The sequence below is a fragment of the Sus scrofa genome, chromosome 2, assembly GCF_054392235.1.
Source record: "Sus scrofa isolate SSC_HxYL_T2T_F1_AM1 chromosome 2, Sscrofa_HxYL_maternal_Yorkshire_Landrace_v2.0, whole genome shotgun sequence".
Classification (NCBI taxonomy): domain Eukaryota; kingdom Metazoa; phylum Chordata; class Mammalia; order Artiodactyla; family Suidae; genus Sus; species Sus scrofa.
Window position 1 is genome coordinate 98,925,196 of NC_139384.1, and position 26,852 is coordinate 98,952,047.

Genomic DNA, 26,852 nt, shown 5'->3' on the forward strand with positions numbered 1-26,852 from the left:
CTATGTGCCAGGTATTTTTAGATTCTGGGGATACCAGGATTGATAGCACAGGGGGTACTGCCTTGACATATCTTATCTTATGGCAGTAGCCCTTAACATTATCCAAAAAAGGGAAATAATTTAAAATTTAAAAATATATTTTTGAGCATAAAACACTATTTTCTGCTATCTACAATATCATCCTTTAAAAATACACATTTACATTACATTGAGTAATTTTACTGCAAGTTTTATAAAATACTCAAGATGATCATATATTGTAAATTTTGGTTTTCTCTGCATTTCTTCTTTATAAAATTGATGTTCGAGATGAAAAACTTTTCATTCCTTCTGGTTATATCTCTAGGCTCCCAATGCTAGAAAGTTTGTCACAACACATGTCCTTAGGAATGTGACTGTAAATATTCTACTTCCTCAGAGATACTATTGGAAATTAGGCATTTAGTCTTGAAGATTCTCATCTACCTTTCACTAGCCCTCTAACAGGAATCTTCACTCTTATTTCACCAGTCTGTTCTCCATACAGTAGCCAGAGTAATCAGAAATGGCAAATAATAACAAGAATTAAGGGAACTTAGTATTTTGTAATATGTATAATATACATATATATATATATACACATACATACATACATACATGTGTGTGTATAACTGAATCACTTTCCTGTACACCTGAAACTAACACAAATTTGTAAATCAACTCTACTTCAAATTAAAAAATAAACAAAATGGCTAAAACTAACGCAAACAAAAAATAAGAACTGAACACTTACTCTGGGCCAGACAATGTGTTAAGTTCTTCACATACAAGATACGATGTTTTTTTGTTTTTTTTTCTTGTTTTTTTTTTAGGGCCACACCGAAGGCATATGGAAGTTGCCAGGCCAAATCGGAGCTGTCACCCTACCTCATAGCAACGCCAGATCTGAGCCAAGTCTACAACCTACACCAAAGCTCATGGCAATGCTGGATCCTTAATCCACTGAGCAAGGTCAGGGATCAAACCCACTTCCTCACGGATACTAGTATGGTTCATTACCGTTGAGCCACAGTGGGAATTCCCTACAAGATATCTTTGAATCCTCACAACAGTCCTGTCATGGTTTTCAATTTGCGAATGACGAATGGGCTCAGAGAGTTTAAGCCCAAGGTCAAAGAGGACAGAAGTAGGATTGATACCCAGGTCTGTCCGATGTCAGAGCTCATGCTCTTTTCTGTATATCCCTGTCACTCCACTCCCTGCCTTCCTAATGGTAGCAATTTTCGATAGGATTATTCACTTGAGTCACTATTCAATATTTGTCAACTTTATTTTGATGCAATATGCTATCATATTAGAATCTTGGCTTCCCCCCCCCAGAAAAGTAATCTTTTTCATCTTGTATTATATTGATTCTGTTTCTCCAGGGTGAAAAAATTTTGAACCTACCTGGTAAAGTTTGGGAGTAGATTTTATGAAATCTCAGGCAATGCATTTCATCAGCACCAGTGAAATGTGCCCCATTATCTGATGACACTTAGTTTTTTAACTAACGACAAAGCTTGGGCACTGCCAGCAGAAAGAAGACTAGATTATTTTCAGCCTTCTTAATAATTTTTTTTTCTTTCTAAAAGTGTTAGAAATTTAAAAAAAAATCTGTCTAAATACTGTTAATTTAAAACAAATTTCAAAAACAGAGAGATATGATGTCTCCTGCTTTAAAACCATTTTAAAGTTCTTGTTTTTGTTTTTTCCCCCGGATCTTCTCCAAACAGCATGAGGAAGAGAAAATGGAAAACTAGTTGACTAAGCCAAAGAGGCTTGCTTCACTAGATCAACTGTGAAGGTTGACTTGGTTGGCAACTTTTAAAAATTAAAAGTAAATTTCAAAAGTTGTCACTTGAGAACTTTCTGGCATCTTGTGAGTAGACCATTTGTGATTATTCAGGAATTGATTGCTGCATTTGCAGATTATCTAGGTCTGGGCTTCTCCTCCAACTCCATCCCCATTGTGGTAGCTTATATTATCTTCCTTCACTCTCTCCCTTCCTTCCTTCTCATTATTTATTGACCTTCCATTCCATATCAAGAGTTAAAACAAAGCTATCAAGAATTAAAACAGAGGAGTTCCCATCGTGGCGCAGTGGTTAGTGAATCTGACTAGGAACCATGGGGTTTCAGGTTCAATCCCTGGCCTTGCTCAGTGGGTTAGGGATCTGGCATTGCTGTGAGCTGTGGTGTAGGTTGCAGACCTGGCTCGGATCCCGCATTGCTGTGGCTGTGGTGTAGGCTGGCAGCTACAGCTCCGATTGGACCCCTAGCTTGGGGACCTCCATATGCCGCAGGAGCGGCCCTAGAAAAGGCAAAAAGACAAAATAAAGAAAGAAATAAAAGCTAAGAAGAATTTAAAAAAAAAGAATTAAAACAGAACTAAAGGAAGATGGACTTATAGCTCCCCCAAATGATACAGCACTGTAGGAGCACAGTGTTCTGGGAAATGCACCCTCTGGGAGGGAGTGAAATGATGGAGTGGGCCGGGAGGGATGGGAAAGATGTCCTGAAAAGCTGAAGCTTGGGTGACCCTTAAAATAGAGTTCTCCTAGAAAACAAGGGCCGGGAGGACATTCTAGAGACAGGGTATGTTTTATAGCAAAGCACTAGGTGGAAAGAGTCCAAGGAAAGGTGGGCCTTGTGTGACTGGAGCCTGGGTGATTGTAGGGGAAGAGGTAGGAACTAGAGAGCAGAGCAGAGGCCAGATCCTGAGGGGACCTCTGTCAGTGTGATTTCTCCATCACTGCGGATAGTGCATCAGTCAGGTGGACGCTCTTTTAGTCTGGATTGTTACTTGTTCCATTTCACAGGATAGATTACAGCTGGGTTTATAACTCAGGTACTGTCTTCCATCACCCACACGATTTCTAGTTGGCTGTCACTCCTTGAGTATTTTAACCCTTTGAAAGTCCTTAGAACTTTAAGTCCTCTTTAATAGAGACGTTTCATCATTTGATATGCTACCTTTGGCCTGGTCGCACTCTGTTCACCTTCTTAGGATCAAGTGCTACAAGCACTTGAAACCGTTGGTGCAAATATGAGGCAGCTACTCAAATATGTTGGACCAGTTCAGAAAAGAGTCTGCTATCATAGACAAAAGACAATATGTAAAAATCGAGGCCTTACTAAGGAGGAAGAATTAAATTCGTAGTTTACTAAAACAAGTATGTTTTGAACTCATCAACTTACCAAAAAGTCCTTCCTCTTGCATAAGAAAATAAATTATTGCTTCCACTCACAAACCTCCTCACTGTTTATCATACATTACCTATAGTCAGTTTTTTAGTTGAAGCAGCAAAGAATTTAAAGATTGGTTTTTAGTGAACTTGATATAGTGAATCTCTACCAAACATACTCAATTTATAAGGAGATTGGAACTCACTGCTTGAAGTTCTCTTCTCTATTGTCACATACTAAGGATATCTTAATACTTTTCTTCAGGTTCAATTAGCAGAATTTCTAGAAGATTTACAAGAAAAGTCCCTGAGGATCGAAGCCTTTGTTAGTGAGATAGAATCTTTCTTTAATACCATCGAGGTAAGTTACCTTATCTTTTTTACTTTAACCTGGTTTGTTCACAGCATCACAAGTAAATGATTCTAAGCTTAAAAGGACCTGAATTAGGGTTTGTGTGTGCATAGGAGGTTTGCCATTTTTGGTCTTGTTTGATTAAAAGTCAGGTTCTTAAACCTTTTCTCTGTGTGTTATCAATGAGACTACTTTCTATTTAAGAATAAATGATTTGCTCTTAAAAACACATAAACCTAGAAGTTCCATGGTAGCTCAGCAGGTTAAAGATCAGGCATTGGTTTGGGTCACTGCTGTGATGCAGATTTGTTCCCTGGCCTGGGAACTCTTGCATGCCATGGGCAAGGTCAAAAATTAAAATAATAATAATAATAATAATAATTTAAAAAACACGCAAAACAACAGCGCACATTTATTGGGCACATGTTATGATAGGGTAAATGCTTTATGTGCTTTATTCAGTTTAATCCTCACAATAACCATATGATATGGGAGCTATTATTGTTGTCCCAATTTTATGGGTAAGAAACCAAAACTTAAAAGTTAAGAATATTACCCAAGATCATAGTAAGTTGAGAGCCAAGATGTGGATTCAGATCTGAGTTCTTATTTGCCCCACCATCCTGCATTCAGTGGGTCAGCTCTGCAGAGGTGCTCAAAGGCACTGCCTAGGGTTCCATGCCCAGGTCAGAGGAGTACCTCTCTTGGTACCGCTGTCTTTGATCAGTTCATGCTGGCCCCTGCTCCCTCTGCAGTGAAGAAGGGGATAGCAATGCTCCATCCATATGCAGTCTCGGCCCAGGCATCCTTACGTGTCCATCATGATTGGCAGAGGGTCCCTGCAGAAGGCGAGTGCTCTGTTTTCCATCACTAGGGCCAGGCCTGTTGTAGATCAGTTAACACCTGCGGATTGTTTTTAGTGTTGTTGCCCCCCCCCCGCCCCCCGCCACCAAAGTGTTCCTTTCAGACAGTAAATAATATAATCACCTTATCACTAGCCTTCTAGTGAGGACAGCTAAGCATCTGAGTTTGTCCAGATGGGCGATAAAGCTTCTCTGCCCTGACGGAAGCTGCCCCTCCCCTGATGAGCATTTATGAATGTGGCACCTTGTCCAGTATCCTGGCTGTTTCCTCCCTCATGCTGTGATTTTAGTGGAGTGGTAGAAATGGCACGAAACCCTCTCTACTACCTGAAGGCTGTGGATCTGCATTACCCTGTGCCACTTTTATTTTATCATGTGGGAATGCAGGGGGGCAAGGTATCCCTGAAAATCATTGTTTGTGTGTTTCATTAATTAAATCCTTCTTGTTAAGCCTCTTATAGTGAGTGCCATTGCAAAGGGGTTGGTGGGCTGAAAATTTACACTGCAGATAATCTGTGATTCTCTTTATCAGGATGCCAGAGGTTAATTCTTTAAAAGGTTAGTATTTCTGGAATTCCCATTGTGGCTCAGTGAAAATGAATCTGACTAGTATCCATGAGGATGCGGGTTTGATCCCTGGCCTCACTCAGTGGGTTAAGGATCTGGTGTTGCTGTGAGCTGTGGTGTATGTAGGTTGCAGAGGTGGCTTGGATCTGGTGTTGCTGTGACTGTGGTGGAGACTAGCAGCTATAGCTCCGACTGGACCCCTAGCCTAGGAACCTCCATATGCCGTGGGTGCAGCCCTAAAAAACCAAAAAAAAAAAAAGTATTTATCTTAAAAAATGTACTTCTTTTTTCATTCAGAAGTATTTTTTTTTGTTGTTTATTGCTTTGGTTTAATAGGAAAACTGTAGTAAAAATGAAAAAAGGCTAGAAGAACAAAATGAGGAAATGATGAAGAAGGTTTTAGCTCAGTATGATGAAAAAGCCCAGAGCTTCGAGGAAGTGAAGAGAAAGAAGATGGAATTCCTGCACGACCAGATGGTCCACTTTTTGCAGAGCATGGATACTGCCAAGGACACCCTGGAGACCATCGTGAGAGAAGCTGAGGAGCTTGATGAGACCGTTTTCTTAACTGTAAGCACCAATTAAAACAGGTCCAGGCACCTTGAACCCACCCTGGCCCCAAGTCTGTTTTTAAAAATTCATCTTTTACTATTCCCTAGGATCATTGATATCTGTTTGGGGTTTATAGCATTCTGATTTTTAAAATTATTAGGGGATGCCTGAGGTCTTTAGAAAAGGTCCAGCCAATCCTTAAAGCTGTGACACCCAGATTCAGCTGAAGGAGGCCTGGAAGCCAGGCCCTACCATCATGTGTTGGTTCTGTCACAATGGATTGGTCACCTTCTAAGAAGGGAGGGAAAGCAGCCTGAAAACCTCACTCAGGCCACGCTTCCTTTAGGTGCTGGCCTGGTCTGTCAGTGTCTGGCCTATGCACACCCACTCCCTAATCTGAAATGACCTCTCATAGGGACCATTCCCTCTGAGCCTCACCAAGGGGAGAGTAGCAGGCAGGGGCATGTTCAGCCTGCAAAAGGACGACATGGCATGGTAACTTGTTCAGAAACATGTTGGTCCTTTTTTTTTTTAGGGCTGCATCCAAGGCATATAGAGATTCCCAGCCCAGGGGTCGAATTGGAGGTACAGCTGCCGGCCTACACCACAGCCATAGCAACACCAGATCCTTAAGCCACTGAGTAAGGCCAGGCATCAAACCTGCATCCTCATGGATACGAGTCGGATTCATTTCTGCTGTGCCACGACGGGAACTCCCATGTTGATCTTTTTACAAGGGTCTTCCTGGGGACCAAATTCCTTAATTCAAACAAGTACCATGTGGACAGAGACTCCCTTGAGTGCTCCTCAAATGGCATGCAGAGGCAGCTTGTTGGTCTCCGAATTCCCTGGAGGCTACAGTAGAGCCCTGGTTCTCCATGGAGCCAGGATTAACCAAAAGTAGTGGAGTTGCTTTCCCTGAGGGCAAGCCCAAACCTAATTGGCAGTAACCAGAGGAAAGCACCATTCTATGATGAGGGGGGACTGCCCTTTCAAGGCTCCCCAGTCCTCCCAGGCCTCCAGTAAAGACTGGAGCTGGAGAAAGGCAGAATGGGGCAATGTTAGGCTTTTGATTTGCCTTTGGGGATGCCTCCGTCCAGTGCACATTTGAGGGAGGTGGACCCGCATCCTTGAAGGAGGATGAAAACCATTCAGTCACCTTATGCTTAATTAAGGCAACGCTTTGGGATTTTAAAATGCATCATCTCATGTGCAGTATAGCATTAATAAAGTGCTTCGTGTTCCCAAAGAACCTTACCTTTCTTTGAGAAGACTATTTTCTTCTCCCTAGAAGAACAAGGGAAAAATAAAGCATTTTTCCCTACTTATAAAAGTAATATATATCCATTTTAGTAAATTTGGAAAATAGAGAAAAGTACAGACAAGGTATCACCCAGAGATAACTACTGATTACATTTTGCTGCCACTCTCACACTGAACAAAGTTCAGTCATTTTTCTTGCTTCGGAGAATTCTATTCTGGAAGCTAAGCCATTTGTTCATGAGTGGAGAGAAGCAGAGTGGAAGCCGATGGTAGAGAGTGGAGCAGACCTGGAAACCTAAGTCCCCACCATCCCAGACCCTGCCCCCCACCCCTTCTGAGCACTAATTTCTTTGCTGCCTAGAAGGAAGGCCCCCCAAGAGAAACAGCCTCGGGGAAGCAGAAGAGTAATGGTTTTAGAACATGCATAATCTTAATGCTCCAGGGTTTTTCTTCTTGTTGTTAATTAGTGTCTCTCTCTCTCTCTCATTCCCTCACCCCCGTCCCTCTCTTCCTTCCCCTCTCTCAATCTCATTTCTCTCCCTCTCTCACTCCCCTCAAAGTCATTTGAGGAAATCAATGAAAGGTATATAAAACATGGCACAATGTTGTGGTGACTGAGACTAGCATGACTGTATGCTTTAGTTTTAATATTTTGATGCTTTATAGAAAATGAACTGCCAGTTGAAAAAATACATACATTTAGTGAACTGCTGGATTTGCACTTTTAGATATGGTGCTTTTAAAAAACTAAATGACAGCTTTGCAAGAAAATTGCATGTGCTTTAGTTAAATAACAATTATCATAATGTAGATTTTTAACTGCTTCATCGAAATGTAGACTGTATTTCCAACCTAATCTAGGCTAGGCCATCTTTCCTGCCACTGCATACAGAACATTTTGTAGATACTTAGACTTATTGGTGAAATGTGAGTCTTTGAAAGCATCATTCATATCTGCCTTGAGCCGTTTGATGACTTATGTAATCTTAATGGAATCTTCTCTCATTTTCTCTTCAAAAGATAGGCAGGCATTTATCTTCTCGTTCTGCTCAGCTCACCTAAATGAATCTTCCCCTTTGATTTTTGTTTTGTTCTTGTTGTTGTTCTTAACGCTCAGCCTAAGAGAAATTCTTCTTTCACTTCAAAGGCACAACACTCAACAAGAAATTAGGACATGTTGTCTATAAAAACACATGGCAGGAGTTCCCTGGTGGCCTATCAGTTAAGGATTCAGCATTGTCACTGCTGTGGCTTGGGTTTGATCTGTAGCTTGGGAAATTTCACTTGCTGCAGGTGTGGCCAAAAAAAAAAAAAAAAAAAAAGTCATAGAAAAATAAAAAACAAAACAAAACATGTAACAGCAGATCTATGTTTATCTTTGGGAGCAGCTGATAATGAAGTACTTATACTGATCTAACACATTGCCTTTCTGCCCCATAGCCAGGCCTGAGGTCTTTCCTACAAGTTGAGCCTAATTTTTTTTTAAGCCAGTTTTTTTCCCTTGAGTATCAGTTTCTAAAATCAAAAATATGATCTTCAGTTTGCTTTATTCCATGCCAAATTGTGAAATGGCATAAAGTTAAAACAGACATCTGTATTTGTGATATATAAAATAAAGAAAAACAGATTTGGATTAGAAACCTGCTTTTTTTAGGTAAGTGAAAAACAAATGAATCCTATTACCTTTGGGAAAAAAATCTCTTGAACAGAATATTGCTGAGATGCTTTAGGAAAATAGTTTGTATATTGATATCGGCATTAATCAATAAGGATTTCAGTAGAGTGGCTCTCTTAGAAATAGAATTTACTCAGGGAGCTTTAAAAAAAAAAATGCTAATGCTTGAATCTTAACCTCCAGAGATTCTGGCTTAACTGGTGTGGGATGTGGCCAGGGCATTTTTAAGCTTGCTAAGTGATTTTAATACACAGGCAAGGTTGAGAATCTTTGGTTTATAACAACCTGTCCTCTGGCCCAGTGGCGGCACCTGAATTACCTGTGCAGTCTGTTAGACCAAAGCTCCTGGAGCTCCATCCCAGATGCACTATAGGAGAACCCACGGTGGGACCAGGCATCCACATGTTGACCTGTTGTCATGAAGGAGTCAGAGGCACATCTGGCAGGTCTGGAAACTGATGCTCAGGATTTGTTCCCAGTTTTCTTTCTTTTTAAAAAATTTTACATTTCTTGTAAGTGCTAGAGCTATTTAAAAAACCCCCAAAGAATAAGGATTTAAGAGTGCCATTCCATATGCATTGCACAGTGTAGAGGAGTTATTTGCTTATTTATTACTTTCCATACACTCATGGATTGGCAGGAAAACTTTGGTGAATGAAAATTTGCTAATGCATTTATCTTTAAAAATGCTATTGCTTCACATTTTTACTTTTCTAAACATTAAACTATTAACTTGCCAGTGTGAATTGACATCCATTTAATTCTAAATACCATTTCCTTGGTTTCGTGCTTGAACTTGTTCGTCTGTGTGTCACTTTAATTAATTTTTATTTCATTTTCCAATTGACAATGAATTAATCTTTGCTGAAGCTGCATGTTGCCTAAGTACACTTGGGATAACCATTATTTTTCTGTAAAGAAAAAAGATAACAAAATTCGAGGTTTGGGGAAGAAATATGAACAATTAAAGAAAATCCTGTTCAACATGCACACATGTGATGAAGCTTAATTTTTTTTTTACACTAAAAGAAGCCTTTCATGTTCTCAAGACAACTTCTGCCTCCCAGTCTCAATGTTATTGGTGTTCCTTTCTATGAGAAGTGCTAATTATCTAGTTTTTTTCCCTTGCTGCTTTTTCTCCCTCCTGTCACATTATATCTCTAAAGGCAGTGCTTGTATAATAAATGATTTTCTCAGCACTAAAAATGTTTAAATTAAAGAATGCTGTCAAGCATATTTAGACTCAAAATTTGCATATTTTGAAAAACACATTTGCTTAGAAAATGCTGTTCTGCTAGCAGGATGCATTTTTTTCCCCCTCTGTTTTGCTCTTTTGTGTTATAATGAAAAAGAGAGTCACAACCATTCTAAGACCTGCTCATAGAAAGATGTCCACTGGTCCTTTCATACCCTGATGTAACAGGTCAGTGCAAAGGGAAAGCTCAAACATTTCACATGTTCTGTCTACAGCCAGAATGTCTGTGCTACAAAAATCCTCCATTTAGTCAGTGACATGTATTGAGAAGGCTTAGTACATGCACTAATCGCCCCTGTATGTTCATCTTGGGTCTATTGCTCACACCCTTTGCATCTCCAAAGCCTTAATGAAGGCATGCATTCTCTTCCCTCCCCTAGAGCACTATGGGGTTCTCCCAGTTGACTTTACTACCTCTTGAGCTGACGTGCTCTGACCCTCCCTCAGACTCGTGAGAGTATATTCTTCCAAACTTCCCTTGTCTAAATACTTCCGTGGCTCTTCCTGCCTGAAAAGACAAAATGGAAACCCCTGATGGACAGGAAAAGCTCTTCCCAGTCAAGCCACACACCACCTTTCTATTTCATCTCTGTCTCCATCTCCCAGTTCCCAAGGTAGCCTGTGGTCCCCTCTGGCCCTTGCGAGTGTCACACTCCTTCACAACTCCTCACCTTTGTTCATGCTGTTTGTCTCTTTGCAACACCCGTACTCACATTTTTGCCCAGGAAACTCCTATGCATTCTGCAAAACTCAGCCCAAATGTCACCTCCTCCTTTGGAGCCCCTACTGGAATCATCTTCCCCAAACAAGATGGTAGTGAATTGTATTATTCCTAACATGAGTAAGCATAGTGGGCACCCTTTAAATATGTCAGTTATACTTTATAATCTTGTCCCCTCAGATGGATACATTTTCCAGACCTGAGATCTGGATATTCTCACCAAATGAAACCTTGTCCTTTTATTCATCCAGAATCTATTTATTAAAAGCTTACCATGTGCCAAGTAACTGATTATAATGCAGTAGTGAACCCAACAAAGTCCTATTTTGCATGTAGATTGTATTCAGGTGAAGTAGAGACCTTTGAGCAGACATCTAAATTAAGTGAGGAAGGAGCCACACAAGTAGCCAGGAGAGGAAAGTTCCACCAGCAGGTGCAAAGCCTTAGAGGTGGGTCTGTGCTGCCCAAACCCCAAAGTTCATGATGATGAAGCTGATGCAGTTCCTAGCCGTTGACTTAACTTCTGCAAGGTAATTCCAGTTCTGTGTGAGTGAGAGACAGAGAGGAGAACACCTCACCAAATTTTAGGCTCCTCATGGTAAAAATAAACACTTTTTGCAATCCCTCCTTCCCCTTTTCCCTCCTCAGAATCAACCTTTTTTTTTTTTTTTAATTTTAAGCCCAGATCGCATGTAGATGTCAATGTTTAGAGTATTTGTTGGCATCCCTCCTAAGAGGGTCTTGAGTATAAACAAGCTGTCAATTTATATATTGTGGCTTGTCTAGAATTTTAGGAATGGATAGACTTTATCTTCCTTCTCTGCTATATCCCTGTACCCAGAACAGTTGCCTGACACATAGTAGGTGAACATATTTTCTGGAAAGACTAAATGACTTGATGTACAGCAATGAGGGTTGGAAACAGCAAAGACATCACACAGCATGTGAATTTTCAGACAGGCTCTGAGACTTTTTATCTTTAGGAGATAAAAGCAATCATGGAAATGTTATCATTTTAGGACTAACTTTATAGAAGCCAAATTAAGACTGTATAATTCAATGGAATCTATTCAGATTTAAGGCTATAGAAATGGAGTTTCTAATATTACCCTTTGCACTAAAGAATCCCAAGAATAGATTTTAGACATCTATTTCCAGATTTTGAAACAGTTTAAATCCTTTTTGGATACAAGGTCTCACAAAAACCACCACCACCAGTATCACCAACTTCATTTTGAATAATTGTTCTTAGCTCTCATTGTGTATGCTAATAATTTCTTGACTTATAGAGACATATTTTTTCCTGATAGGTTGCTTTCTGCAATGGAGAGCACTGCTTCTTTAGAGAGAATTCCTGCTGCGTTTTCACTCTTTGAACATTATGATGACAGCTCGGCAAGAAGTGACCAGATGTTAAAACAAGTGGCTGGTAGGAATTTCAATATGTTAATTACCTTGATGAAAGTTGACAGTTTTTTCTTGTTTGTTTTGTAAAGATTTTGAATGTAAGGAAATACAACTGGAAAAAGAAACAGCTCAGTTGTAAAACTTTAAAGCTAGATTCTGAAATAAAGCGTGAGACAAGCATACCATTTCAGTTATAAACTGCATTTCCATTTGAAGCTTTAACCATGCTGGGATATTGAGGAGGTGGAAGGAAGTAGCAGCAGAATCAAAGGGTCTCCTCTTTTTTTTTTTTTTTTTTTCTTTTAAAATAGTTTCTATCTCTCTCTCTTCTAGAGAGCCAGGTATAGAAAAAAATCAAATATTTCATCTGTGTTGAACAGATTTTTCTTTCTGAGTGGTTTCCCCCTCTTCAGTTGAGTTCTTTTTCCTTTTTTTCAAATGAAATAGATTAACTTGGAGAACTAACAGCTCAGCATCATGCTCAGTAGCCAGGAGCCTCCTACTCAGCTGTCAAAAGCATCCTGCCAGCTCTTCAAAAATATTTTTTAATGTGCTATTTTAACAAACAAGACAATGAAATGTATTTAGATTTTTCAAAGCTACTGTGTTTCAGTGAAATAACTAAGTTTCACTAACTGTAAAATGTGCTTAGATGCCCTCCTTAAAAGATGCTGTAGTCTTTCAAAGCCACCTTAAAGATGATTTCTGTTTTCAAATTGCCAATTAACTTCCATTCCTGTAGGAAGTTTTAATTTAGTAGCTACTAAAAGGCTACTGTGTCTTTAAAAAGACCAAAAAACCCACAAAAAAACAAAAAGCAAAACACCCCCCAACCCATCAACCCTATTATATAAGATGAAAAATTCAGTCATTTATCCTAATAGATTTTCTGTAGAAATGTATCAGAACAAGAGTATTTTCTTGTAATGTCTTTAAGAAGCATTTGAATAGAGCAGTGATTGCAAACCAAGAAATTCTAACAGAGTAACTCTTTTACATTTAAGGGATTCCTTATATGCTGTTGTTCATTTACAAGGATAGTCTTTTGAATATCTGATGGGCAATGAGAGGATATTTTGTGTATTTAGGTGTCACAGAGTTAAATGGTCAAAATGGGAATAACATTTTTTACCTTGGTGCTACACCAAAGAGGGGGAATGCATTGCTGTGGAAGGAGGGCTAACTGTAGATTAGTGACATCCAAGGCTTCCTTGGCTCTGCTCATACGTACATTTTCTTAAATTGAGATAAAGTATGCATAACATAAAATTTGCCATTTTAGGTATTCCCATTGTGGTGCAGCAGAAGCAAATCCGACTAGGAATAATGAGGTTGCAGGTTCAATCCCTGGCCTTGCTCAGTGGGTTAAGGATCTGGTGTTGCTGTGAGCTGTGGTGTAGGTCACAGATAGGCCTCGGATCCCGCATTGCTGTGGCTGTGGTGTAGGCTGGCAGCAGTAGCTCCAATTTGACCCCTAGCCTGGGAACCTCCATGTGCCAAGAAAAAAAAAAATTGCCATTTTAACCATTTTGAAGACACCATTGTAGAACCATCACCACTCATCCAGCTCCAGAATTCATTTCCTCTTGCAAAATTGAAACTCTGTATCTATTAAATAGTAACTCCCCATTCCTTCTCCTCCCCCTGACCTCTGGGCAACCACTGTTCTACTTCCTGTCTCTATGAATTTAACTACTCCAGGTACCTCAGATGAGTGGAATCATGAAGCATTTGACTTTTTGTGACGGCTTATTTCACTTAGCATGTTGTCCTCCAGGTTCATCCGTATTGTACCATGTGTCAAAACATCCTTCCTTATTAAAGCTGGATAACATTCTGTTGTACGTCTATACTGCATTTGACTTATCCATTCAGCCATCCATGTACTTTTGGGTTCTTTTCACCTTGTAGCTACTGTGGATAATGCAGCTCTCCTGGGGATGTTTTTGAAAAGCTAGGTTGAGGACCCACCACAGGTACTGAAGTGTGGGTTGGTCTTATGCTTAGCTTGCTGAGCGTGACAGCTCTTTATCGGCATGCTCTATCAGGCAGAGGGAATCCGTGGGGGAAATTCCTCTGCCCGATTCCCTAGCCTCTGGCAAAGAAGCCTTAAAATCATTTTGTATTTTTTGGCATTACTCCTACTCAAGTTTATTACTACGCAAGTGTAAATAGCATAGCTAACATGTAAAATCCGGGCTTCAGATGTTGTACTTCCACACAGGAATTGCAAATCCAGCCACTGTTATCAGAGTACATCTGTGGAATATGTATACCCCCTCTTTAATTTTAGAATACTTCAAAAAATAAAAGTGGTTCTTGTTTTTAAAAGAGATGTTTTAATGTGAATGTTTTTTGGGGGAAGGATTCCATTAGGTACAAAATTATTTTTAACCTACATGCTTTGCTTAACTCTTTACAACTGCTTCTTCCTTAAAACGTGTTGATTTGGGGGCCAATTCTCAATATTAAGTTGGTTAAGTTACTTGAGAGAGAGAGATTTTTGAAAAGATGTTACTTTTTTTTTTTTTTTTTCCAAAGCAGATATAGGAATTCCCATTGTGGCTCAGTGACATAGGATCCATGAGGGTTCAGTCCCTGGCCTCACTCACTGAGTTAAGGATCACACTTGTTGCAAGCTACAATGTAGGTTGTAGATGTGGCTCAGATCCAGTGTTGCCATGGCTGTGGCTTAGGCCCCAGATGCAGCTCTGATTGCACCCCTCGCCTGGGAACTTTCATATGCTGCAGGTGTGGCCATAAAATAAAAATTAAAAAAATAATAATAAAGCAGTTACAGCTCAATGTATAATTCATAGGGGAAAAAAGGAGCATTTTCTTTTTTTTTAAATAATGATTTTTATATTTTCCATTATAGCTGGTTTATAGTGTTCTGTCAGTTTTCTCCTGTTTAGCAAGGTGACCCAGTCACACATACATGCATATACATATTTTTTTACATTATCATGCTCTATCATAAGTGACTAGATATCATTCCCAGTGCTATATAGCAGGATCTCATTGCTTATCCATTCCAAAGGCAATAGTTTGCATCTCTCAACCCAAGATTCCCAGTCCATCCCACTCCCTCCCCCTTGGCAACCACAAGTCTATTATCCAAGTCCACAACTTTCTTTTCTGTGAAATGGTTCATTTGTGCCATATATTAGATTCCAGATATAAGTGATATCATATGGTATATGTCTTTCTCTTTCTGACTTATTTTACTTAGTATGGGAGTCTCTGGTTCCATCCATATTGCTGCAAATGGCATTATTTTGTTCTTTTTATGGCTGAGGAGTATTCCGTTGTGTATATAAACTGTATCTTCTTCTTCTTCTTCTTCTTCTTTTTTTTTTTTTTTATCTTTTCTAGGTCCACACTCGTGGCATATGGAGGTTCCCAGGCTAGGGGTCTAATCGGAGCTGTAGCCACGGGCCTATTCCAGAGCCACAGCAACGGGGGATCCAGGCCACATCTGCGACCTACACCACAGCTCACGGCAACGCTAGATCCTTAACCCACTGAGCAAGGCCAGGGATCAAACCCACAATCTCATGGTTCCTAGTTGGATTCGTTAATCACTGTGCCACCAAGGGAGCTCCTAAACCACATCTTCTTAATCCATTCATCTGTTGACGCACATTTAGATTATTTCCATGTCTTGGCTATTGTGAATTGTGCTGCAGTGAACATGTGAGTGCATGTGTCTTTTTCCAGAAAAGTTTTGTCCGGATATATGCCGAAGAGTGGGATTGCTGGGTCGTATGGTAGTTCTATATATAGTTTTCTAAGGTACCTCCATACCGTTTTCCATAGTGGTTGTAACAATTTACATTCCCACCAACAGTGCAGAAGGGTTCCCTTTTCTCCACACCCCCTCCAGCATTTGTTATTTGTGGACTTATTAATCACGGCCATTCTGACTGGTGTGAGGTAGTACCTTATAGTAGTTTTGATTTGCTTTTCTCTAATAATCAGAGATGTGGAGCATTTTTTCATGTGCTTGTTGGCCATCTGTATATCTTCTTTGGAGAAATGTCTGTTCAGTCTTTTGCCCATTTTTCCATTGGGCTGTTGGCTTTTTTGCTGTTGAGTTGTATAAATTGTTTGTATGTTTTAGAGATTAAGTCTTTGTCAGTTACATCGTTTGAAACTATTTTCTCCCATGCTGTAAGTTGTCTTTTTTTTTTTTTATGGTTTCTTTTACAGTGCAAAAGCTTGTCAGTTTGATTAGGTCCCATTGGGTCATTTTTGCTTTTATTTTGGTTGCTTTGGGAGACTGACCTGAGAAAACGTTTGTAAGGTTGATATCAGAGAATGTTTTGCCTATGTTCTCTTCCAGGAGTTTGATGGTGTCATGTCTTACATTTAAGTCTTTCAGCCATTTTGAGTTTATTTTTGTGCATGGTGTGAGGGTGTGTTCCAGTTTCATTGATTTACATGCAGCTGTCCAGTTTTCCCAGTGACACTTACTGAAAAGACTGTCTTTTCCCCATTTTATGTTCTTGCCTCCTTCGTCGAAGAGTAATTGACCATAGGTGTCTGGGTTTATTTCTGGATTCTCTATTCTGCTCCATTGGTCCGTATGTCTGTTTTGGTACCAGTGCCACACTGTCTTGCTGACTGTGGCTTTGTAATATTGTTTGAAGTCTGGGAGAGTTATGCCTCCTGCTTGGTTTTTGTTCCTCAGGATTGCTTTGGCAATTCTGGATCTTTTGTGGTTCCATATAAATTTTTGGATTGTTCTAGTTCTGTGAAAAATGTCACAGGCAATTTGATACGGATTGCATTAAATCTGTAGATTGCTTTGGGTGGTAAGGCCATTTTAACAATATTAATTTTTCCAACCCAGGAGCATGGAATATCTTTCCTTTTATTTGAATCCTCTTTAATTTCTTTGATTAATGTTTTATAATTCTCAGCATATAAGTCTTTCACCTCCTTGGACAGGTTTATTCCCAGGCATTTGATTTTTTGGGGTGCAATTTTAAAAGGTATTATATTTTTGTATTCCTTTTTAAATATTTCATTGTTTGTATACAGAAATGTAGTGATTTCTGAATGTTAGTCTTATATCCTTCTACTTTGCTAAATTTGTTGATCAGTTCGAGTAGTTTTTAGGTTGAGTCCTTAGGGTTTTCTATATATGGTATCATGTCATCTGCACAAAGTGACAATTTTACCTTTTCTCTTCCAGTCTGGATATTTTTTATTTCTTTTGTTTGTCTGATTGCTGTGGTTAGGACTTCCAATACTGTATTCGTTGAATAACAGTGGTGGGAGTGGGCATCCTTGTCTTCTTCCAGATTTCACTGGGAAGGCTTTCAGCTTTTCTCCATTGATTATTATATTTGCTGTGGGTTTGTTGTAAATGGCTTTTATCATGTTAAGGTATGTTCCCTCTATACCCACTTTGGTAAGAGTTTTTATGATGAATGGATGTTAGACATTGTCAAATGCTTTTTGTGCTTCTATTGAGATGATCATGTGGTTTTTGACTTTTCTTTTGTTAATGTGGTGTATGATGTTGATTGAATTGCATACATTGAACCATCCTTGTGCACCTGTAATGAATCCCACCTGCTCGTGGTGTATCTTTTTCATATGTTGTTGGATTCGGTTGGCTAAAATTTTGTTGAGAATTTTTGCATCTATCTTCATCAAAGATATTGGCCTACAGTTTTTTTTTTTGTTTGTTTGTTTTTTTTTTGGGTGGTATCTTTGTCTGGTTTGGGTATTAGAGTGATGGTGGCATCATAGAATATCTTTGGGAGTGTTCCTTCTTCTTCAATCTTTTGGAAAGTTTAAGAAGGATGGGTATACGTTCCTCTTTGTATGTTTGGTAGAATTCGCCTGTGAAGCCATCTGGTCCTGGACTTTGATTTGTAGGGAGTGTTTTTATTACATATTTTATTTATTTATTTATTTATTTATGTCTTTTTGCCATTTCCTGGCATATGGAGGCTCCCAGGCTAGGGATCAAATCAGAGCCATAGCTGCTGACCTACACCACAGCCACAGCAACGCGGGATCCGAGCCGCGTCTGCGACCTACACCACAGCTCACGGCAATGCTGGATCCGCAGCCCATTGAGCAAGGCCAGGGATCGAACCCACAACCTCATGGTTCCTAGTTGGATTCATTAACCACTGAGCCATGACGGGAACTCTAACATATTCAATTTAAAAGGAGCATTTTCATTGTTCCTACCTCAAGAAGTTCTTTAGCCCTGCTTCAGAGATGATTGACAATAGTCAATCTGCTTTGCTCTTCCGTAAACCTGGGAAACATGAAAATTTACTGAACTACATTTATCTGGATGGACTCTTTTAGAATATGACGCTGATTTTTTGCTGGGAAGACAAAGAGAAAACTCAAAGATAGTATAAGAGTCTCTGAGCCATTATCAGTCCTCGGGGAGGCTCTGACAGGCAGGCTTCCTGCCTTGCTGTGCAGCCTGCCCAGCACACCTTACCTCTGTGGTCCCTCCTGTGCTCTACCAGATGTTGGATCCTGAATTCCACTTTCATCTGCAGGAGCTTCCTACCTTCTCCCCTCCACCTTCTGTGCTCCTGCAAAGGCCATTTTGCTTTTCGAATGTTAACACTGATTATATGTCTGATATTTTGCTAAGCACTATAGTATACATTATCTTGCTTCCTACAACAACCCTGGGAGGAAATGATATTACTATTTTATTTTTTTCTTTTATTATTATTATTATTATTTTTGTCTTTTTGTCTTTTTAGGGCCGCACCCACAGCCTATGGAGGTTCCCAGGCTGGGGTTCAATCGTAGCTGCCAGCCTATATCACAGCCACAGCAACACAGGATCCAAGCCACGTCTGTGACCTACACCACAGCTCATGGCAACGTAGGATCCTTAACCCACTGAGCAAGGCCAGGGATGAAACCCACATCCTCGTGGATGCTGAGCCATGATGGGAACTCCTGTTTTCCCATTTTAAACATGGGAGGACTGAAGCTAAGATAACACAGCTTGTAACTGGGAGGTCTGACATTTAACCTTAGGCCAGCCTCTCTGCTCCAGAGCCCTTGAACTTGGTCACTCTCTTATCCTGCTCATTTTTCATAACTGTGTGTTTCCTCAGCTCCTTATCTCTTTATTGGATCTTTTCAATGTGTCTCTTTTTGTTCCATTGTCTAAATTAAGACCCATTTATTTCTTCTTATTTCCACTTTCCTGTTGAACTAACCTTTGTTTTCTTTCTCTTCAGTGTTGACTTTTAATAAAGTATCTCATAAGATTTGGTCTATATTATTCAGCAAACTCATCTCTCAGGAAATTGTTGACTGGAAGATAATAACCACCAAAATAAATTTAAAAAGAGGACATCTTTTCAACTATAGGAATAACCTTTTCTTCTAATTTGTAAAATGTGTTCAATGCCTTTATTTTCTCGAAAATTTTGGAGGAGAATTGCTTAGAATCCTCTTTTTTTTTTTTTTTTGCTTTTTAGGGCTGCGCTTGTGGCATATGGAAGTTCTCAGGCTAGGGGTCGAATCAGAGCTACAGCTGCTGGCCTATACCACAGCCACAGCAACGTGGGATCTGAGCTGAGTCTGTGACCTACACCACAGCTCATGGCAACACCAGATCCTGAATCCACTGAGTGAGGCCAGGGATCATATCTGCAACCTCATGGTTCCTAGTCGGATTTGTCTCTGCTGCACCACAATGGGAACTCCACTTAGAATCTTGATTTATGGTGTTGTATATGCCATTAATATTCCATATGCATAATTATAAACTTTTGAAATCTCTAGTAAAACACTTGAGAATATCGTTGTCTTTAAAATTCAGAACAATGGATTTATACTAGATATTAAAACTTTATTTGAATCAGTTAATAGGTTACTTCCCACTATGTAATTTTTACATTTTGTTTAATTAAAAAAAATTGTAGATATTGTCATGTTGAAAAAAGAAAATGGGATAGTAGTTTCAGAAAGTGCATTTAGGTATTTTATTCATGCAAGTCTTTTTCAGCCTTGATGATATAGCAGCGCTTGCTAAAAAGGGTTTCATTTATCTCTATCTGCATGTAGATTCTATTTTGACATAGAAGAATACAACATTGGTTATCTATCAGTGCATACTTAAGTGTTTGTTTTGAAGAAAAACCAAATCATTTGATGCATCCTTTAACCTGTATAAGTTTGCTGGTCTGAATAGAGGACCACAAAAGAATACTACAGAAGATCACTTGAGTGATCCCACTGGGAGATCTGTTTTTGTTTATTTCTGTGTGTGTGTGACACACACACGCACACACACACACACACACACACACACACACACTGCAGAGAAAACCTTTTGGAGGAATACACATTCAACTCTAGCAGTGGTTGCCTCCAAGGAATATCTTTGGGGTCGGGAGAGTGTTTGGGAACAAGGCAGCCCTCCCAGTTTTACTCCATGTACTTCTGTATTTTTTGCATTATTTTCATTAAGCACAAGTGACTTTTGCAAAAGAAAAATCAATCAGTCAATAAAAACAGCATTAATTATTATAAATCTTGCTTATATTCCAGTTCCACAGCCTCCTAGATTAGAACCTCAAGAACCAAATTCCGCCACTAGCACCACAATTGCAGTATATTGGAGCATGAGCAAGGAAGATGTCATTGACTCGTTCCAGGTTTACTGCATGGAGGAGCCACAAGATGACCAAGAAGTAAACGGTAGGATTGCTAACATGAATTCAGACACATATATACATTTCTACATCTTAATGTGTAGTAGTTAAACCCATACATATTATGAGTCTTTCTACAAAGCATTTGTAGCCACTTATAAAAACAATGAACCAAAATTATATAAGGAAATAACATATAAGCACAGTTTGGAAGTCAAGATCAAGGAAAACAGAAAAATGCATAAATATCATCCCAACGGTCAACACAAATACTCTAATTGAAATTCACATTTGGCTTTGAGCTCTCAGGGTAACAGGAACAATTAAGTGATTCTCATTTTCAGAGAGGCAGTAACATACCAAAGTTTTGAAGACCAAGTTTCAGTCAGAGCTGAAGTCTAAAAGACAAGTATGATGCATGCCACTTTATAGAGGAGATATGAGTTGTATGTAGGACACAGTCCTCACAGAAATTTTAAGGCAAATACGGTATTGGATGTCATGGCTGGTATTTTCTTAGATCCACCTTTGTTAAAAGCTGCAAAAAAACTATAAAGGTAAATGCAGAGTTAACACTTCTCAAGGAATGAGATGATTATAAAAGGTATAGTGTTCTGGTGCCCCAAATTAATTCGAAGATGGAGTTAAAGGTGCTTAGGAAGGTGAATGCATGGCATCTTATAGTTGGGCCTCTGCAAATATCGCTCTGTTCAGCAGGACCTCTGATAAGACCTAGAAGCCAGGCAGTTTGAGGTTGCATTGCTGATGAATCAGAACTGGGAGTGCTGGCATTCTGTGTTGCTTGCTGAAGGCACACCTGTATATTTCGGAAACCAGATGAGCATGTGGCAAGATTGACATGCCATAAGGAACCTGGTTTGTAATAAGGAGTGAATTATAATGTATTTCACTGTCACCAATATTGGTCTTTTTGAGAGGTCTTTTGATACTTATTTAAATTAGAAAAAAATAAGAAAGCCACCACAGGTATTTTGTAAAGTTGGCTAAGTGGTCTATAAGAACTCCTATCTTACTGGGGACCTGTATACCTGTCACAACGCAACCTGCAAAGTGCTATTATCCCCATTTGGAACTGAAAAAACTGATGTGAGGTTAAATAATTTGTCTAAGGCCATCCTGGGGAAGGTATTAAATACGGATCTTTCAGACTCCAAAGCTTCTGTTATTTGCTTGACTTTGTTTTGTTATGGCACACTTTACCTCTTTGTGTATCCAGTTGTATCATGGAGCATCATGGGTCTCCAAGACTCCTCTTAACAACTATTTATTTCCTGGAGTACTTTTTTTAAGTGTTTCACCTCCTTCTGCCATCCCCCAAACACTGCCGTGTATCATTCATTAAATGCCTTGAACTCTGCTGATGCCAGTTAGTTAATCTAATGATCTAGACTGATATAATGCTGTGTGTCATAGGTTTCCAGTAACATAGGTTATATCCACTGTTAAAAGGAGGACCAGGCTAACAGGACTTAGCCTAAAAGGATGATTCCATTGAAAACTGCAGTCACAGTTTCTAGGGTATGGGAAAAATATTTTTCATTGTATATGTTGTTATGCTATTATTTAGGCCAAACTTTCTGTCTAGGAAGTAAAGCTCTTTTGGAGAGAGAGATGCAATTGAAGAAACCTGCTGAGTTGAAGATCTCCTCAATTTACTTTAAAAGGAAACAATCTGGGTTTTTTAACTAGAGAGGTTTTGAAGATGTGACATTCTAGAGTAATAAGAGGGCAGCTGGAATACCATAGGCTAATTTAGAAAAGAAAAGTGTTCTTTTGAAAGGAGAGACTATTTCTGTAAGAATAATCAGATTGGCCCCGAGGGGCAGGTGTTCAGAATGTTATTGAGTAATATTTACTACTAAAATATTTGAAGTAAAATAACTTAGGTGATTTTAGGATATGTCTTGATTGAACAAAGTTATTTCTTAGAATAGTTTATGCCCTTTCAAAGGTGTTTAAGTAGTTCTATAAATTATGGAACTCCATAGTTGAAACAATTCTGGATTTCATGAGAAGGAACCAGGATTTGAAACTCTGAAAATCAGCTGAATACAAAAATGTTTTCTAATCTATAAAGACACTTTTTAACATCATAAGTTTAGAAAACATTGGGGTGTCCTTATTTTATTACATATTCTCCTGAAATATTGGCATTGTTTCTTAAGAATTTTCTTGAGAATGTATTACTGAGACACTTAACATAAATAATGCAATTTTAGTATTTGCTATGGAAATAAGTTACTTTAATTGTGGTATATGAAGCTCAGAATCTTACTAATATGCTATTATTTTCTGGTAAGTATTCACAAGTAATACTGTGTCATTCTAACTATCTCTTTTCAGAATGCTGTGGTTTCTTAAGTAGTCGAAAGTGCTGCCTATCACATAGTGATATCTATAAGCTTATCAGTTTGTGTTTCCCACTAAAAAACCATGTAGATGAACTTTCTAGTAACTACTACTTTGAATTCACTTGGAAAGATACCCTAGAGTTTATGATTGTGTTTTATGCTAGACTTGGTAGAAGAATACAGAGTGACAGTGAAAGAGAGCTACTGCGTTTTTGAAGATTTAGAACCTGACCGATGCTATCAAGTATGGGTAATGGCTGTGAACTTCACTGGATGTAGCCTGCCCAGCGAGAGGGCAATCTTTAGAACAGGTAAGGAGGTGTTAAGGGGTAAGTAGAAGCAACACTCAATTCTTCACAGACTATGAAGGTCAAGCAATAAGTATTTGTTAAGCACCTACTGCATGCTGGGTATTGTGCAGTGTTGCATTTCCAACAGTGAATGAGACTGGGTTCTTCTTCTCAAGAAGCTCATACTTCAGTAGAGAAGTTACAAAACAGAAGATGATAAGAGATTTTTAAGGGCATGATCTAGTTATACATGGGTTATTATGAGAACTCCAGAAGGGTATGCAAGATGGGCAGGGGGTAGGGGGCGGGGACAGGATCAGAAATGGCTTCCTAGAACTGATGCCTGCATTGAATCCTTTAAAGGATCTGTAGGAGGTAACATGTTAAGAGAGTGTGTTCCATTTGAAGAAGATATTTGAGCACAGGTATTAAGGTAAGAAAAAGTATGGAGTGTGCAGGACACAAGAATTTTGGTATTATTTCTTTGACTTAAAACAGGGAGAGGAAAGATATGAGGTGAGAAAAGCTAGTGTATAGAGTTCACATTTGCTAAGGTAAGAAGCTCAGTATTCCTCATACAGGTGCTAGGAGTCCCCAGAAATATTTTTCAGCAATGATATTCAACTGGGAATTATTCTCAGAGGGCACTGAAGCAGGTGTATCATAAGCCAAGTTTGCATTGCCTTTAAGGTAATTGTATCTACCTCAGGGGAAGAAAGTACTTACTGCTGCTGTTTTATCCTTTCTTCTTGCCTTTTAAAATGGGTATTTATTAAGCACTTACTGATGGCAAGATCATGGCTAACTTTTGTGTAACAGGAGGAGGACAAGAACCTTTGTTTTTATTGGCTTGTTTGTGTATAAAGAAACTCTGGTAGGATTCAAAGGAAGCTACTATTAGAGGTTATTTGGAGATGGGTGAAAACTGGGAGATACGGAAGGTAGGTATGAGAGGGAGACTTTTCACTACATGCATCTTTATACCTTTTGGGTTTTCAACCCAGAACATATATTTCAATCAAAATTAAAATAAACTCAGAGTTCCCGTTGTGGCGCAGTGGTTAACGAATCCAACTAGGAACCATGAGGTTTCGAGTTCGATCCCTGGCCTTGCTCAGTGGGTTGAGGATCTGGTGTTGCTGTGAGCTGTGGTGTAGGTCGAAGACGCAACTTGGATACCGTGTTGCTGTGGCTCTGGTGTAGGCTGGCAGCTACAGCTCCGATTCAACCCCTAGCCTGGAAACCTCCGTATGCCGCAGGAGTGGCCCTAGGAAAGGCAAAAAGACAAAAATAAATAAATAAATAAATAAATAAATAAAATAAAATAAACTCATGTCCAAGCATCCTTCCCAGCATGCCAAGGAAGCAGAACTGCCATAGCCTGCTCCACATTTGACTTGGTTCTCTCTCTGCAGCACCCTCTACCCCTGTGATCCGAGCCGAGGACTGTACTGTCTGTTGGAACACGGCCACCATCCGATGGCGGCCTGCCAACCTGGAGGCCACTGAGACCTACACTTTGGAGTACTGCAGACAACACTCGCCGGAGGGTGAGGGCCTCAGGTAAGGATCCTTCCCCATGGGGAGAGCCTGAGGTGCCAGGGACCCAGCTCAGGGCTCAGAAGAAGAAAATCTTCCTAAAATCCTGCCGAGATAATTAAGGTGTTGACTTGATTTGCAGCTCCATCACTATTCATCAATGAACTCAAAGTTTGTAATAAAACACAGGCTACAATGCAGAGTAATAACTCCCTTGTAAGAAAAATGTATGTGAATTTTAATAAGATAGAACATTCTTTGAGGCATATTTAACTTGAGTCATTAGACAGGATATATGCATATGTTATGTGCTTTTTAGTAGTTCCATCAAAATAGGTACCACCTAACTCGGGAAACTAAATAGTGAGCTTGTATATAATGTAAATTTGAATGTCTCTGTGATATATTGGTAATAAAAAGGAGCTAATTACATATATATTATCACACAGACATATCTGCCTCTTCAAGAGAATGAAGAATCTAGAGACTTTTCCAGGAAAAAAGAAATGTAGAGCTCTCTGACTAAAATTATGAAGCAAAAGTTTATCAATAAAGGGCTATGCACCACTGGGCATTGGGTAAATGTTAATTCATTTACTGAGGTGCTCTTTTCTTTTTTTTCTTTTTTTTTTTTTTTTTTTGTCTTTTGTCTTTTTGTTGTTGTTCTTGTTATTTCTTGGGCCGCTCCCGCGGCATATGGAGGTTCCCAGGCTAGGGGTTGAATCGGAGCTGTAGCCACTGGCCTACGCCAGAGCCACAGCAACGCGGGATCCGAGCCGCGTCTGCAACCTACACCACAGCTCATGGCAACGCCGGATCGTTAACCCACTGAGCAAGGGCAGGGACCGAACCCGAAACCTCATGGTTCCTAGTCGGATTCGTTAACCACTGCGCCACGACGGGAACTCCCTGAGGTGCTCTTTTCTTAACCTTCATGGCACTCAGCAACTTTGAGTTCTGTGATGAATATTCAGATAATTTTTATTAATATTCATATTTTGATAGAGACTTGTTCAAACAAAATTCACCAAGATAAACTATTTTGGCAGGATATGGAACTTGGAAATAATGGTATGAAATTAGAGCTTTTTAGGAAAATGAATTATTTAAGTTCTTAATTGTCTTCATGATCAATCAATAGCTATTTATTCAGTTATGATGCAAAGAGTCATACGACTGAGCAGTAATTATAGTTTCTTTCAAATATGTGAAGACAGTTTTCAGAAAATATTGATCAAAGGATGAATTAAATGATGAGTAGGGTATGTATGGGTGGGTTGCCGGCGTTTCAGCAGAAGTGAGAACATAGTAAATGTACAAGAAACATCATCTGTGTTAATGTGCCAATTGCTGGAAGGCAGTCTGCAATGATTAGCAAATAGCTGAGAGGTTAACTCAGAGAAAGACAGAGACAGACCCAAACGGGTACAGAGACAGAGAGACAGAGAGAGAAAGTAAAGAGGCAGAGAGAGAGAGGAAGACAAAAAGACAAAGATGCAGAGAAAGAGAGAGAGATTATAACTGGCTTCCACTGAGCATTAACCATGTGCCAAGTCACTGTCCTGAATGCCTTATGCATATCGCCTTAATTAATCCTCACACGGACGCTAAGAGAAACCAGATGCTCTGAGAGGCTAGCAGCTAGTGATTGGTGATCAGGACTCAAAGCTTGTTTTGGTTGGATTTCAAAGTCCAAGCTGCCAACCACTGTTTAATGTCACTTAGGGGAATCCTAGACCTTCTCTACAAAAACTCTTGATGCTAGGAGGGCATTTAATCAGGCGTGCCTGTGTCCCAGGGCAACCTCCCATCATTCTCCACCATCCGTGAGGAAAGCCCAGTTCCTTCTGAGGCCAGATCGGGCTGTTCAGGATGGCTCTGGAATGACTCATCCTTGTGATAGCACCGGTCCCCGGCTGACATTTGCATAAATAATATCAGCACAGTCAGATTCTTAAATCAGCAGAAATCTGGAAACCCTGAGACCTCGTAGCCATTTCTCTATGTGATGTCATCCCATAAATGTGGCTACAGGGAGAAGGGAAAGCAGGGATGAAAGGGGAAATGGCATCACTGAGGGCCTTCAACATGCCAAGACATGTGCTAAATCTCATCTAATCCTCCCAG

General features: G+C 39.5%; 1 protein-coding gene across 2 annotated transcripts in view; it reads left to right on the top strand.

Annotated features, from left to right (window-relative positions):
- Positions 1 to 26,852, top strand: part of CMYA5 (cardiomyopathy associated 5) — a 116,233-nt gene that overhangs the window by 67,682 nt on the left and 21,699 nt on the right. Inside the window, exons 3-9 of one of the 2 annotated variants that reach the window (XM_021077698.2) lie at positions 3,472 to 3,567; positions 5,325 to 5,558; positions 7,364 to 7,386; positions 11,765 to 11,883; positions 20,421 to 20,570; positions 23,061 to 23,207; positions 24,602 to 24,749. In XM_021077698.2, coding sequence (XP_020933357.2) covers positions 3,472 to 3,567; positions 5,325 to 5,558; positions 7,364 to 7,386; positions 11,765 to 11,883; positions 20,421 to 20,570; positions 23,061 to 23,207; positions 24,602 to 24,749 — 917 coding nt within the window. 2 annotated transcript variants of the gene reach the window in all.